Below are 15,589 nucleotides of genomic sequence, written 5' to 3' on the forward strand. Positions count from 1 at the left end.
ATGTAGGAAGAGGATAGAATAAAGAGCTGTTCTATTTAAATAAGGCCATTCCCTAGCATTGTTTTTAGAAATATCTAAAAAAAACCCCAAAACCAAAAACCAAAGCCCAAAATAATAGTTTCAGTAAAGACAAGTTTTCCTGTTTTGAGCTGATGTAAATTAAAATCCATTAAAAAAGCAAGTTTTGCAGAAAGGCCCTATGCCAATGCATTTTTTTTGCCTTATGTTTTAAAAATACCTATTTAAAATCTAGTGCATTCTGTATTCAGGCTAGAACCATACCAAAGTTAAACTTACGGCAAGTTCCTCATAGTAACAGTTGTCCAATCTTCTCTGAAGGTTTCCGAGTCAGTTGAGGAGATCTTTTATAGTCAGATAATGGGGCAATCAGAGTACAAGTGTTTAGTTCATATGCTTAACTCTGAGAAGCTGCTTGAAAGTGTCAGGTCTCTGAGCACTACTTAGCATTGCTTTGCCCCTCATTTTTTGAGTGTGGGTATGTCAGGGAAAGTTTTGTGGTGTTTTTCCAAATGTTTGATCATAACATGAGTTATTGAGTCTAGAGTTATTTATTTGGAATCGATCAGTATCATCTTGTGTACCATTGATTCTTGTGTATTCATATGTTAGTTCAGACAGTGTGGTTACTGCACCACACTTCTGTATGCTTCCTGCTTCTTTAAACCCTAGTTAACAAATCGTGCCAGCTCTGTATTAGCTAATGGGTATTTACAGATCTTTGAAAATATGAACTGTCAGGCAAGCATCAGAACTTTCAGAGGTGAGTCAGTACAAGAACACTGTGATGAGAAATGATATGATACTGTATTGAAGTGAAACTATGGGGGGATTTTAGGAGGAAAAAAAAGGATCAGGCTGGGCTGTGTGCTTCTGAAGTCTGTGCTACAGTCATTCCTATTACAAATGTTTTCAAAAGAAAGAAAAAGAAAATGTTTATCTGCATTGGCACTATACTAGTGCAACATTACTGATGCATCAACTTCCTTCCAGACTTCTGGTCCTCACAGCCTCCTCACAGATCCCTTCATCTTGCCTAAACCTTCTTCTTCCTCTAAAACAATGTGTCTTCCTCTAAACTGGGTTTGAGAGCAGTCCCTGGCATATGCTGTCCCCAAAACTGTGCTACCCCAAACTCTGGGGAAGTCCTTTCTGGCCTGGGCCATGAAGAGATTCGTGAGAGTGAGACAAATGGACAAGTGACACAGCCCTGGCCGGTGGCTTGACTCTTTGTGTGTGTTTGCTACTGTAGGTGTAGCTGTGGAGTCGCTGAGCTTTTGCTCTGGTGTTTTCCGATTCCTACTGCTCTTTTCCATGATGGCATGGACTAACTGTTGTAAACCAGATTTGGCGGCTCTGGTCTGATTTGATTCATACTAGAACAGGGGTAAAATTCAATAGTAGAGAAATTCTTAAACATCATTATCTTTTAACCTAGTAGCAGAATCCTGCTATGCTGTGGTAGTCCCAGGTCAGAGAAGGCAGCATGTATGTCAAAATAAAAACACATGGAAAGTAGTAAGACACGATTAGGGTTGTGTTACTCATTGGAAGGCACTTGGACACCAGTACTCTCCAGAGGGCTGGAGACGCACACAAGATCCCTGGGGGGATGGGGTTTGTGAGATATTTTTCTTGGTAAAAAGAAAAGTGAGTTCTGCAAAGTCTTTATAAGTTTGCTGAGTGTATCCATAACAACAGAACGTGTAATTCTGAGTTCACTGCTTCTTAGCTCTCTGCCTTTTTCACTTCTTCGTCTTCTTTTCTTTTCTTTTTTCTTTTCCTCTTATTTCCTTAGATCTAACTGGCTAAAACCGTGCTGTGGGAGACGAGCTGCTGTGTGGCAGGTATTTTTGCTCAGTGCAAGTCTCAACGGTTTCCTGGTGGCCTGTGTAGTATTGGTGGTGATTCTTCTGACTCTGGAACTCCTAATAGATATAAAGCTTCTCCAGTGTGAGTAGGAGGATTTTTATGCTTTTGTTTTGATGAAATAGAGGCTTAACATGCTGGGAGATTTGTGAAGGGGGGAGGAGGAGGATGCTGGGGATAATTTTTTTCCTACCATTTAAATGATTACTAGGCTAGGTAAGAAATGTGGTTTTGTGGAACCCTGGTATAGTGAAGTCTATGTATAAAATAAGGTCTGTTTCTTATTTTGCTGAACAAATTCAGTACAGGACATATTTTCAAAGGCCACAAGCAGACTGTACATGCAGAGATCAGCTCATGTTGTCATTAGTACTTGAAAAAGTCTGTCCTTCACAGACACACTCTGTATACACAGGGGAAAGATCATTTGTGCATCGTTAATGTCTGATACTTTTCACATGCATGTCCGTAGGCAGAAATGATGAACTTGCTAGGGTATTTGGTGCTTTATTATTAATTGACTCGTACTGAGATGAGTAGGAATTGAAATTACTGTTTTCTATCTTGTAATGCACCCAAATGATACAGAATTTCATTCTACTTTGCTAACACACTTTAAGTCAAATAATAGCTTAAGTGGAGTTTAGCTTTATCTGAATTCACTCTACACAGGTTCCACAATGGAAATTTTAATGCTGCTGTTTTGCTTTCTAATTCATCTCTTTGTTTTTCTAGTGCTCTTTTCCTCTGTTACCCCTTTGTTTTTTCTTTTTTTTCCTTTTATGACACAAAGCTAACATGAACACAAATACCATCTACACTTTTCCCTATGCTAAATGTTGAAGAGCAACCTCTAGCATGTATGTACAGTCTCAGATATGTTCAAATGGCAGTGGTGGGGTTCAGCCAATCTAATAAATGCAAGAATACATAGTATGAAAGAGTCATGATCTGGTATCTTCTACGGCAGCTTTAAACTGAGCAAATGAACCTTGTATTCTGTCGAAGTCCTTTGATTTTTGTGATTTGTCAATTGATATTAGTGGAGGTAGATTCACTGTAAAGGTTTAGATATTGCAATTGGTTTTAGATTGCTTTAGGGGACTTTATTGGTAATTGCAGTCATTTTATAAACCCTATAAGATGAATGAATGACTAAGCTGTCTCTCCATGCTGTTGCCCACCATCTACACTCCTGTCTGCCCACACTGCACACACTGATCTGAGCATGGCCACTCAGTTACAATTGTAGTCTGTAGTGACTTGCCACTTTGAATGAGGAAGCCCAGGATTTGGACAAGTCTGTTGCTTTCAGAAAAATGGGATGCTAGTTATGGGTCTACGTCCTTAAAAACTGAAGGAGGAAGAAGCTTTTAACAACATTCACTGAGGTGCCATATCTTTCTGTTTATGTAGAGAATTGTCACCTCTGTGGAGCCAAAGAGTTTAAAAACTGCTTCTGTTGATTTCTCTTAGATTTTTAACACAGTTTTGGAGACTTTCCTCTGGAAGCACCTGCTTTCTTGCTATTTTCTGAAAAATCTTCTAAAGGCAGCTTTATTTTAGGGATACTCTTAAAAGCTCTGCATCTTACATCTTGTACATGACCTATAGGTGTTTGGTTGAGCCAAGTCATTTCACTGTTCAGAGGCTGCCTGGATGGATTTTCTCAGCACCTGAGGAAGGACCCATTCTACCCTTGTGTTGCTACTTTGCATTGTAACTAATGAATCAACCCATCAGGCTTCTTACAGTCATTAAGTTGAATACCTTCTATTTTGTTTAAAATCCAATAAAGGCTATTTTGGTGGGGCTGATACAAGTATTGCAATTGTGCCATGTGAGGAATGGCTGTAACTTACATTAAGGTTTTAAAAAGCCATTTAGGCCATACAGTTTTAAATGATTCCTTATTCTATATGAAATCAACCAATGCATTAGGATGTGTTACAGCACATCACTGCCAATTTTGTTCATAGCAACAACTGCTAATCCACATTATAGACTGTAATTACTTAGGAAGACTCCTTTATTTTTTTCTTTTAATAGTGTTTTTGTTGGCTGTGACATTTTGAGAGCATCATTTTCCTCTCATACTTTTAGTGCAGTCTTTGTACTGCGCACTTCTCCCGTGGACAAAACTGTCAGTCCTAGTGATGGAGGCTGCATTTGCAAATGTGTAAATCGCACACATGAAAAGGACAGAGACCTTTTAGGGTATTTTAGCACAAAGCATATTCATGCCAGAATTAGAAACCTCAGAAAGCAGGGGACATGTAATGGGTCTTTTTTTTATAGGTTTCTGTCTTATAATCACCTGTTTTAGTCCTGTCTTCAAAGCTCTTCACATGCATTAACAAAATAAGGTCTCAATACCTCCTGATGTTCTGCAAATGCAGAAACAGACATATATTAAGTCACTTGCACCTCATCTCAGAAAAAAAGGATTCTGGCACGTTCCAGCCCCGCTCTCAGAAGTACAGACCAAGCTGTCCCTTCCTCGTCTTCAGTAGTTTCAGGAAAAGCAACTCAGGAAATCATCTTGGTATGCATGCATTACCATCCTGCCGTCAACTTCAGGTGTGCCTGTAAAAGGCATCAGGCCTTCCTGAAGACTGTGAAACTGAAAGGCTCTGCTCCTGTCCATTTGGTTGCTGGATCAGGGCCCTGTTGGAGTACAGGTAAAGCTGTGCAAAGACGATGCACACTGTGGTGCAGCACTGCCTCAGTGGGAGCCGGTTCAGGGCTTGCCCAAACCACGCAGGGAGCATCTGCTGTCTGCTCCTTGCAGAAGCAGTAGAGTATCACTCAGGGTTTGTCAGGATGTGTTCTTCATCCCTCCCTTTCTGGATATCCACTTTGAGGAGATGGGAAGGCAAGGGAAAGGGTGAGGAGGAAGACTGAGGTTGGCTCTACTCCCTGTTTTATACTGAATCATCTTCTTCATGACTAAAAAGCATATGGATTTGCATCCACTTCTTCCCCACAGCACCAGACAATCAAAATGTGAAATAAAGCAGAACTCTTTGGCTTTTAGCTATGATGTTTTTTTTTGGTTTGTTTCTGGTTTTGGTGGGTTTTTTTTCTGGGGGAGGGGGCAGAAGTTACAAGTTCAACATATGTGAAATTCTCTTCCAGATAAAACTAGAAGCTGAATAGCTTAGGTGCTTTGCCTCGAACTGAATCCCAGTGACATATCCGAACCACCACAGAGCAGGGATGAACACCTCTTGGAAAAGACCTGTCTTTGTAGCTTTTCCCTGCAGGGAAGGGAAGTGTTTAGGAAGAGGCAGATATCCAGGTTCAGTGTATGGGCTGGTGATTCAGCTCTTGTACAAAAGCTTCTTGCTTGGAAGGCATTTTCAGTTTTACTGTTTTACTGGCAATTTCACTGCATGCTGTCTGGCAGCGTGTCCAGCACTGCTGCACTTAGTGCAGCGTCAGAAGTGGAGTTTCTTTCCACGTTCGTGGTTGCTGTATCTTATGTTGACCACTAAGGGGCAGCTGGAGCCTTGTATGTCAATCGAGAGATGGTTGAAAAAGCGCTTTCGAATGGTTTCCATTTCTTGTTCTTTATGCCACCCTATAAAGACAGTATCTTGGGAATATATTTGCCCGTTTATTTCATCTTTAGGTAGCTCCTCTGCTGCACCACAGCAAACCCTCTCGTGAAGCCCCAGATGAGCCTCAGCTGGGAGAGTTCAGTGGCAGCCCATCCTAACAGTTTTCTTTGTATCTTGGTTTCTCCCTACGTCCCTTCCCCCCCTTCCCATTTTAAACAGTTTTAATTTTAAAGTAAGTGCTTTATTTAGTGCATGCCCCGTATGTTCTTGGGACTTAGTTAATTCTGCCAGTCTTGCGTCCCTAGGCACGCAGTCACTGATTGCCTTAAACTTTGCTTTGAAACTGCAGGACTGTGCAGTCTATTTTAATCTGCCTGCTGCGGGGGTGGTAGGCTCACAAACACCCTGAAGTAAAGAAAAAATTTCTTCTCTTCATTCCTTTATTCCAAACTTGAGAGGATGTGATCTTCAGACTAGGAATTGCCAGCAGTTTGGATCCTGAACCCTTTCAGCTTTGTTCTGTCAGCAATGAAGGGAACTTTAATCACAGAATTTCAGTTAAACTTACTTATTAAGGAATCGTCCAGATCTCAAGAGAGTCATTTGAGCCCATACAGATTAACCTGTATCACAGAGCTTCTTATGTAGTCCTGCAACAAACTCGTTTGTCTGAGTTTACTTCGTTTTACCTACAAGCTAAGTAAATGAAAGCCTGATTTAATGCCAGTGAGTGTCTGTCCAAGGCTTTACTACTCTGTAAAATCATACTTTTAATGAATTCAGATACATTTTCAGGAGTGTTCCTGCCAGTCAGTTCCTGAAAGGTCTTTTGTTCAGTCATTTTACTATGAAAGTGGAATAACTACCTTAACAATCTGCATGCACGAAGAGTGCTGATATGGGAAGTTAGTGTGTAGAATTCAGAGTTTCATAAATTACCATTTTAACTTACCCTTTACAGACTTCTTTTCATGGAGGAGTTTGAAATTAAGTGAACATAAGTGAATTTAATTGTCACTGTCATTCTGAAGGTGAGTGCTTACAGAGGAAATTGTGTGGCTCAAGCAATTACTTAAACTGGAATTTTTATTTCATTTATTGTATCTTCCTTGAGTGTTCTCATAGAAACTTGCTTGAAGACAAAGCTGTCCATATGACAGCCACCTTTCCTGAAACAGACTGTACAAAAATAGCCACATTTTATTTGTTGTACAAATTAGAATTGCTGATATTTCACGAACTCCTTAATATTAGTATATTAAGATTTGATTGTATTAACAGTTAACAATTATATTGGTTCTTCCTGTTGTTTCTGTCACTATGGTTTTCCTAGAGTCAAACTTGGCTCTGAGAGGAATAGGATCCCGAGCTAGTCCTGGCTGTTCATGTCACATCAGGAGAACTGTACAAAAGTCTGCCTCCCGAGGTTATTTATTTAAATCACAGGAATGTATTTTTTAAGCCCAGTTTGAGCAGTAGCTTTTAAGCACCAGTTCCAGACAATTACTGATCTTCTGAGATGAATTGTCAAAGACTGAATATGAGGAATAACATGGGGAGAACATAGCATTCTGTTTCCTTACAGAATTCTGGCTGTGGATTTTCAGGTATACAGGATTTAGTTATACATCTATATGTAAGACATAGCATTACTAATTATAGTAACATAAGTTGCATTCTGCTGCTGTAATGATGCTTCATTGTATTGTGTTAATTGCAGTTTCAAGTGCTTCACAGTTTGCAGGAGTAATTCACTGGATCAGCCTAGTCATCCTGTCTGTTTTCTTTTCAGAGGTATGTATAATCAAAGTCTTTCACAACATACAGAACTGCAAAGTATTCTTGCACTGTCACTGGAATTAGCAAGAGTTTGACAGTAATTTGACTGTGAATAAATGTAGCACAGTGTACTTAAAGAAAAAATTATTCAGAAAAAACCCTAAAACAGTAAAAATCTTGTTTAGATTAGTGGTTTTGGTCAGAATTGTTGACTGGAATTGGCAGGAAACATGGAAGATCCTGTCTTACAAATTATAATTGGAAAACTGCAAAAAGAAATCATCATCTCCAAATCCCTACAGGCTCAGGACTAGTTTCATCCATTTGTTCTCACAGAAATCTTATCGGTGTCACTGAGTTCAAGGAACAGCAGTAAGATATTTTCTGCAGGAATAAAGATCCACAGGGTTATTTAAGGTTTGTTTTTTTTTTTTAACTAAAAGGTCTGTTATGAGAATGGGATTATCTCCTCTCACAATTTGTGTGGGTAGTTTAGATGTTCTGGTTTGCTGCTATGCAGCACACAAAGAGAATGAAACAAATGGTGAATTTCTTTGCAAAAATGGTATGGATGTATTGTGCTTTGGAAAAGGCTGTAGCCATGATGTAACAAATGACCAGATTGGGATAATCTGTTATAGTTTTCAACTTCATTCCAGAAACAAGTCATTTAGACTAGTCCTGAAATGTCCCAAAATACTTTCAAGGCTGTTTTTTGAAGTCATAATTTGTTACTTGTCACAAAAAAATGTCCTATGTTTGTTAAGTTGGAAGATAGCTTGGACTTAAATATTTAAAAATGCCTTTTCCAGTTCCATAGGAGAACATATAATCTAAACACATGTTAATTCTTCACTCTGTGGTAAATTTAGGTGAAGGATACAAAAAAAAAAATCAAAACCCAAGGAGCTGTGATGTCTGCAAATGAGTTGATAGATCACTTAGATTGAATTCATACACACCATATTATACCACTGCCTATTTCCATGGTTCTGTTTATGAAAGACATGTATTTACATGTATCATTTTGTATTTCTACTCATAACAGGGATTTTCTAGCTGGTGTTGCCAGGCTATCAGTGGGTGCTTTCTGAAAGGAGTCCTTGATAACAGGCAGGGTGCTTTGCATCCTAACTGCCTGGTGCTGCAGTTAAACAGAAATAGGATTACTGTGCCCATCCTTTGACGGTGGTTGTGGCTTGTAGGATACATGTAAGATGACTGAAAAAAAGTCTCTAAACAAAAAATGTTGCAGTGTGTCTTTCCCTTGTGAATTGCACATCCTAACTCTCAAATACTCAGGATTGGTAGATGGAGTCCATTCACTGTAAAGAAATCACTTCCTGGAACTTGTTTCACAGAAGACTTATCCTGTGGTCCTCAATTTCTTCCTGCTGAGTTGTGGTCTCAAGTTCTGTTTTCATTCACTTGTACCACCAACCACTCTTCTCAAACCCTAGTGCAGTGTCTTGCTCCTGTATCCCTTCCATAGTTCAGTTCATAGGCTGCCAGTTTTGGGTTATTGGTTCTGGCAGTGGAGGCAGATCCTCAAGGCTAGCCTCTGTACCATCTGTCTCAAGGAAGAAATCAGTTCTTTTGGTTCTGCTGAGGTAGAGTACCCACGTAAGTGGATAAACTGGTTCAGAACTGTCTTGTAGAAAACAATAACAAGTACTTCACAGAGCCCAATCTGGTTGCCCTGCTAACCATACTCAGTTTGGATCTGTGTTGGCTTTTCTGCTTCTCTCTGTATTAGGTTTTTGGAACTAATTTTCTTTGTCTACTTGGTGTTTTCATTTTTTATAAACCTCTTACAGCTCACTTTATTATCTGCTGCTGTCTTTCAAAGTATCTTCCTTCACCTGTTTGATTATGGTCTGAATTTACACCGAAATAAAATGAGGCCACAAGGCAGCCATGTAAGGTGCACAGAGGAGGGTAGATTTTTGGAAACTGGTTCATTAGGCAGCTCAGAGTCCTTGGCTGGGTTAAAGCCACAGATCTGGAAGAGAATGAAGGTGTGCCTTTTCCACGGGGTTTGCTGGGATGGACTTGTGCCAGGTTGGTTTAATGAGCAAGAGCACATCTGTTTGTGTGGAAATGCATCTCAGCAGAGGAAAACCAGAGGGTTTAATTTTTTCTCAATCAAATAAAAAACTTTGCTTTTTCAAGAGATTATGAAATATTGCAAAAATTGCAGATCGTATTATTTACTCTTTTCCTGCCTACAGGGGATTATTTGCCCTCTGATTCCCAGTGACATAAGTCAGTGGTCTTTGTTTGGAATTATTTGTTGAGAATATCGTGTGTTATAGTGAGATTTTGCAGTCTGTATTTGTTCCAGGATGATTTTCCAGAGATGAGCAGGATTAATTGCTTTGCCTGGATATAACAGGCAGCTGCTGAGGATTGATTAGTCCTTCAGGCAGTGCCTTTTCCCTCAAAGCCAAGGATTCAGGGTTTCTAGTGTTCAGAAAGGGTTGTTTCCATAGCAAGTACCATGTCCCAAGGTTGGATGTTTATTGTTTCCTCTGTAATTTGGTTCCCATTAGTTGTGAGTGCGAATACACAATTCTTCAGAAAGGCCTCAGCTCAGCCTTAGAAAACAAATACTAGAGAGTTGTAAAAGACTAACTAAAAACCAGAAAAATTTCAGCACAAAATCTGACTGTTTGGAAAAATATGACTGATTAAAAGCTGGTGCTGGAGAGATATTGCAAGTAATTACAGTCTTATCATGTTGGAGATAAAAGGGCACTAGCTTTCTGCTTGGTTAAAATGAAGGGGACAAACATGCCAGCAGCTGGCAAATGCCAGCAGAACGGCTGCCAACAAAATTAAATAGCTCCTCTCACAGCATCTTCCTGCTGTCTCTATGCTTGTGCTGTAGCCACAAGCCTTAAAGGAATTTATTGCACTCTGTTAATTTTATATTCTCTGTCACTGTCTGTGATATTACAACATTAAAATATCCTTATTCTAGTGAAGTGCACATGAGCTCTTTTTGCTTTTTTCCAAGTATTTGAACAGGATTTACTAGTGATGATGATCGTGTATGTTTGTCTCTGTTTACATACACTGCTATGATTTGTCTGTGTACCAAATGTTATCCAGATGTTAAGACAGAAAAAAAGAGAAAGACACGGGGTGGGGGGGGGAACCCCAGTACCAACAGCAAGGCAAGGCTGGGGTTACACCTTGTCAAGAGAGCAAATTCAGCCTTGGTCATAGTTGGCTGAGAAAAGGAAGATGGGGAATGTCACAGTGTTTTGGTAAGTGGATTGGAGTCTGCTTATGTTTTAATAGTCTTATCGCATTGCCAAAAATATTTGATTCTGCAGCTGTTGTTCAGTTCTGCTTTCCCACTAAGATTGATGAGACTGTTTGCGTGCAAGAACTGAGTTCTTGGATATTAGTTGTTTGCATTGTTCTGTATGTGCTTCAGTCAACCAAGCACTCAGGCCTTCTGCTAGCTTTCAGCACTTGGGTTTCCCTGGGATTAACCAAGTCTTCCAATGTGCTTAGAAGTTAGGCACTGTGTCCAAGAAACGAGTTCTCAAATTGAGTAGAGTAAGTCTGGGGTCTGAGCTGATAAAGAATTGTTTCATTACCTATGGCTCACAAGTGCGTTTAGATTTTCACTTTTAGGAGAAAAAACAAACAAACAAAACCCAATAACAAACCAAACAACAGGACTTTCCTTATCCTTTATGTTAAATGGAGGTGTCATGGTAGTCTGGCAGTTCTCTCCTTGCAATCCTTGTAAAGAATGCAACCTCCTAAGGAAGACCCTCCTATTTTGGTTCTGTTAAGAAGGAAAAGATCCCAAATGACAGAGCCAAGAGAAAATTCTGTATTTTCCATATAGATTTTTCATAACAAATTCTTAACTTTATATTAGAGAAATGGGTTCTGTTACTTCAGTTACATTTTTGTGAGCTTCAAACAATTGAGCAGAAAGATAATAATCTTCTATTATTTTTATAATACTTCCATAAGCTGTGGCTTCTTTTATGGATGTTTGCTTTCATTCCACACACAAACAACTTTTTTCATGGTGCATAAATGCACTGCATTGCTGGCTGGGTACATTTTGATTTTTTAAGGGGCTTGATTAGGGGCAGTAGCTAGGAACAAAGGTATGGATTATACATACTAATATAAAGGTAAATTTAAGCTTCCTTCTTTGCCAGTGTGTGTATTTAATACACTGTGAAATTGCTTTTCTAACCACTTTTCTTGCTTCACAAAAAAAAAAGTACTTACCAGGGAAAATGTTTTTGTAGAGGTCTAGGAATTAAGACCTAGCAGACACCTTCCTCAAGCACCAGTGCACCCATTTTTTTTATATGGTGTGCTTTATCAGTGCTTCATCTGTGCTTTCATCTCTTGATAGTGACAGTCCAACATCTTCTATGCAGTGCATTTCAAAGATAAGAATTGGTGCTAGTGTAATCATGCCCAGAGGGAACTTCTGATCCTAGATTGCTTAAAACCAGTTCTCTCCAATCTGCATGTACCTTATGTTAGTATACTGCATCTCTAGTAAGCCATTTCTATTCCTGAAAAACCCTTTCAAATCTCTCCAGAATTGTCAGTTAGAAATTAATTGTTATTCTCCATATTCTAAGAACAAATATTATGGGAGAACATAAGAACACATAGAACTGCAGAGTTGCAAAGGTGCATTTAGGTACTACATGATATCATAATGGTATTGGTAGCAGTCAGTGAAAAAGAATATACTGCATTCATGCCTATTAATGCTTTTGCACTTAATTATTTGTGTGCGACCACATGTGCTAATGGAGCCACAGCAGTTCCAGAGTACAGTACATGGGGAGTGTTTTGTACTGGCTAACATGTGAGGTGAGGTCAGTAGTTACATGTTTCCTTTCAGAGCCTTGACTGAAGAGAAGCTGTGTGAGGAGAATGCCTGTGCTCTGGAAGCAGAGGGTGTCTCTGTTTAAAGGTGCTAACATGTTCCTCCACGTGCTAGTGGCTGGGGATAGCATGCACTAGAACTGCCAAAGCAGTGTCTCGGGACAGGCGCACCAGAAGATGGCAAAAGAAGATTGTTTTAAGTAGTGAATGAGTGAAGGCCTGTGTGGAGTGACCCAAACCAGATAGGTTATAAATTACAGTCTGGGTACAAGGTGTTCTTTCTGGGAAAGATTTCAATAAATATTTGGTTGTATGAGATACAGCCAAGCGACAGAAGCTTAATCTTCAGAGTTTCTATACAAACCAGAGGTAGAGACTCCGAAATAGATTGATTAGTTTTGTGGCAGAGGAAGGAAGGAAGGAAGGGCTCTTCTAAAGACACCTTTTTCACCCCAGTCCATCCTGTCTCTCTCTCACTACCCCATCTCAAAGTGCGGAGTTGCTCTCCTTTGCTGTTAGGTAACCCTGCTGGGCCAGCTTCACCTCCTGCACTGCCTCCATTTGATTTCTTTACACTATGGATTAATTTGGCACAGTGAGTCACCAAGTATAAATTGTGTATTAACTGTGAAAGCAAAAGTGTGTTTAAGATTGCCTAATGTGGGCTGCAGTCAGGTGACAAACGTAGCCTAGCTCATGGAGATTGTGGGAATTCACACGGCTGGCTCAGCAAAGGCCTTGGCCAGGTTTTCCTGCAAAATTAGACAGAAAACCTGCAGCATCACACAGTTCTTCATAAATTTCACTGCAGATGGTTAACGTTGTGCAAACAACTGGGTGTCACCAAGGGACACTGTGAACTTCACAATTACATTTCTGTCTCAAAAATGGTTTAAAATTTTACCTTTGTCTGGGTTTACTCCAACTTAAAGAAGTTAACAGAAGTGTTCAGTCATTTACGTTTTATTAGTGCATTGTACAGGCTTTTATGCAATAGCTTAGCTCAGAAAACAAAAAATGTATTTCTGATATATATGTATATGTTAAGAACTTCCTAATGAAAATCTTTCCTAATGAAAAGATTTCCAGCGAAGAAATGTTACAATGTTCTTTATGAAGTACAAAAACTCAAGCTGGCAGTGGCCTTTAACAGAAAAGTACTTACACTGATATTTGATGTTGGCTTTCAAATCTATGTTCCAAAAGTGCAGAGTGCCTGTAGTTTGGTCCATGTACAGTGTGTAGATTATTATTAATTTCTGTATCTGGGTTATTTGTTTGTTTGTTTTTCCAGATTTTACTACAGGTTTTGATTTTTTTTTTTTACGTTCTCTACAGAGTACACAATCAAACGCAGTATGTATTCATTTGAAAGATATTTTTGATTGCTTAGGAAAGATGGTAAGATGTCATTGATAAGTAACACCAATGCTTTCATTTTAGTCAAAGTATTTATCATGCTGAGCAATCAGGGAGATTTGCCCAGTGAAGTCCATATTTGCCTGGTTGGGACCCCTCTGGGTAGCAGGTACGGCAGTGGTAGTGGATGTCATCTCATGCTTTGTACAAACAGGGAGAGCAGGGAAAGCTAAACCCAGTTGGAGTTGTTGCTAGTGAAGACTGGCCAGTGGGCAGTAAGTGTATAGCACCCGAGTCTCCAGACACACTTGTGGTACTTCCTTGGGGTGCCCAGTTTCCCCAGGGCACCTGCCCTGCCAGCTGACTTACCTGGCTTTCGTCACTTGAGTGGTGCTGTGGGGATTCTTGTAAAGTGACAATGCTGGTGCATAGCTTTCAGGCCTTCCACAGAGAACAAGTATTTTTAATGCTTAAGCCTTAGTTGTGCCCAGTGTGTGCTGAAAAGTCCATCTCTCAGATGGGGAGCTGGTTCGTTCCACCCTCATGCTCTCCCTTCCTACAGTGTGTCTGCTCTAGCTGAGAGTAAAGGTGCTAATCATCGTGGCATTTTCTGTGAGGAGACCTTCTAGAGGTGGCACCAACAACTATTACTGCATCAGCTGTCTGCTGAGCAGACTTCCAGTCATTGCTGACTTGTGCTGATTCACACCAGCTGACTGAAAATGAAAACATTTGTGCTAGCTTCCAGCCCTTGGAACTGCTCAGACCCCTTAATATGGCAGTAGCACAGTTTGATTTGAAACACTGCAGTGAGGAATTAAAAAGGCAAAAAGGAAAATCCTTTTTATGTTCCCTCAGCAGCCCCACGTTAAATCATATTTAGAGTTGTGAGACAGTGTTTCTATTTTCTTTGTGCAGATGTGCCTTATTGTGTCACTGAAAATACCTTTGTGCACACCTGTCCCAAGGGAGAAAGATTTTCACCGTCAGTTACTGTAGAGATGTTAAGTGTTTAACCATCTTTTAGTTGCTTATTGACCTAGCACTTCATAAATGCTGCTTAAGCATAGTAGAAAATGAGCCAGATTTCTCTCTGCTGTCAGCAGGGTTGCTGTGGGAAGGGTAGTATCCCAAGCTTTGAAGAAGGCACTGCTTTTTCTCATTCATTTCCAGATGGCTGCCTGCTGTGGAACTTGCTGGGGTGGACCCCAGGTTATCTAATATAGCTGAACTTACGGGCTCATAAGTAACTTGTGCTTATGCATTTTGTGCAGCTTCTCAGTGGGGAGTGAGGGAGGTGCTTACAGAGGAGCTGGGATGCTTTTGTCTGAAAGTGTTCTGCTCAGCGCCCTAGTTGAGGCTGCAGAAGTGCCTTGGTTGTACAGCAGGAGGTGTACTTACACCTTGTGCTTACATCACACCACATCATATCACATCGTGCTTGCAAATTTGAAGTCATAGAGGGATTTGAGGAGCTCCTCTTGTGTGTCTCTTCCTCCACATATAAACCTCGAGTATATAGGTTAATAAGAAAATTGCTGTGAGCCTTATTCCTATGGTGCATTTGTAAAATGCTTTGAAAGTAAAGTGTTGTTCTTAGGACTGTAGACCAGCAGCATGAGCAGTTCTTGGTGTCTCTGCAGAGTCCTGTAATGTTTTCCAGAGTAAAGAGCACGCTGCATTTTCTCTTCTGGCCTGTGACTGCCTTTCTCAGCCAGACTTGGCCCGTGCATCACAGACACCATTTCTGAGTCAGCGGTGGCTGGGTCACTGTCCTGCTCATTGACGGTATGAGGCTGGGCTCTGAAAGCACCATATCTCCCACAGCAATGTCTCCTTCTGCCAGACAGGATTAAGTGCTGTTATCCAGGTTTGGAGTGCCAGGATAGCGCTCAGCATAGCCATCCCTGGCCAAGTGAGGCAATTGGGCTCATGGCGTTTGGCAAAACCATGCGAAGGAACAGTACTAAAAAATCCAGTGTTGTTCTGCAATTAGTTAGTGCTGGTGTGTTTGGCTTAATATATTTGTATTTGGAATGAAGAGGAGCTACATGTATTCATCACAGTCACTTTTTTCTGCAAAGTTCTTGGCACAATCACCCTTTACACATAGACCT

At 40.3% G+C, this 15,589-nt stretch overlaps 1 protein-coding gene across 4 annotated transcripts in view; it reads left to right on the forward strand.

Annotated features, from left to right (window-relative positions):
- Nucleotides 1-15,589, forward strand: part of TMEM266 (transmembrane protein 266) — a 93,370-nt gene that overhangs the window by 43,503 nt on the left and 34,278 nt on the right. For all 4 annotated transcript variants that reach the window (XM_030496768.1, XM_030496767.1, XM_030496770.1 and 1 more), the window contains 2 exons: nt 1,817-1,971; nt 7,171-7,244. In XM_030496768.1, coding sequence (XP_030352628.1) covers nt 1,817-1,971; nt 7,171-7,244 — 229 coding nt within the window. The remainder of the gene's footprint in view (nt 1-1,816; nt 1,972-7,170; nt 7,245-15,589) is intronic.

Source organism: Strigops habroptila, chromosome 9 (genome assembly GCF_004027225.2).
Source record: "Strigops habroptila isolate Jane chromosome 9, bStrHab1.2.pri, whole genome shotgun sequence".
Lineage (NCBI taxonomy): Eukaryota > Metazoa > Chordata > Aves > Psittaciformes > Psittacidae > Strigops > Strigops habroptila.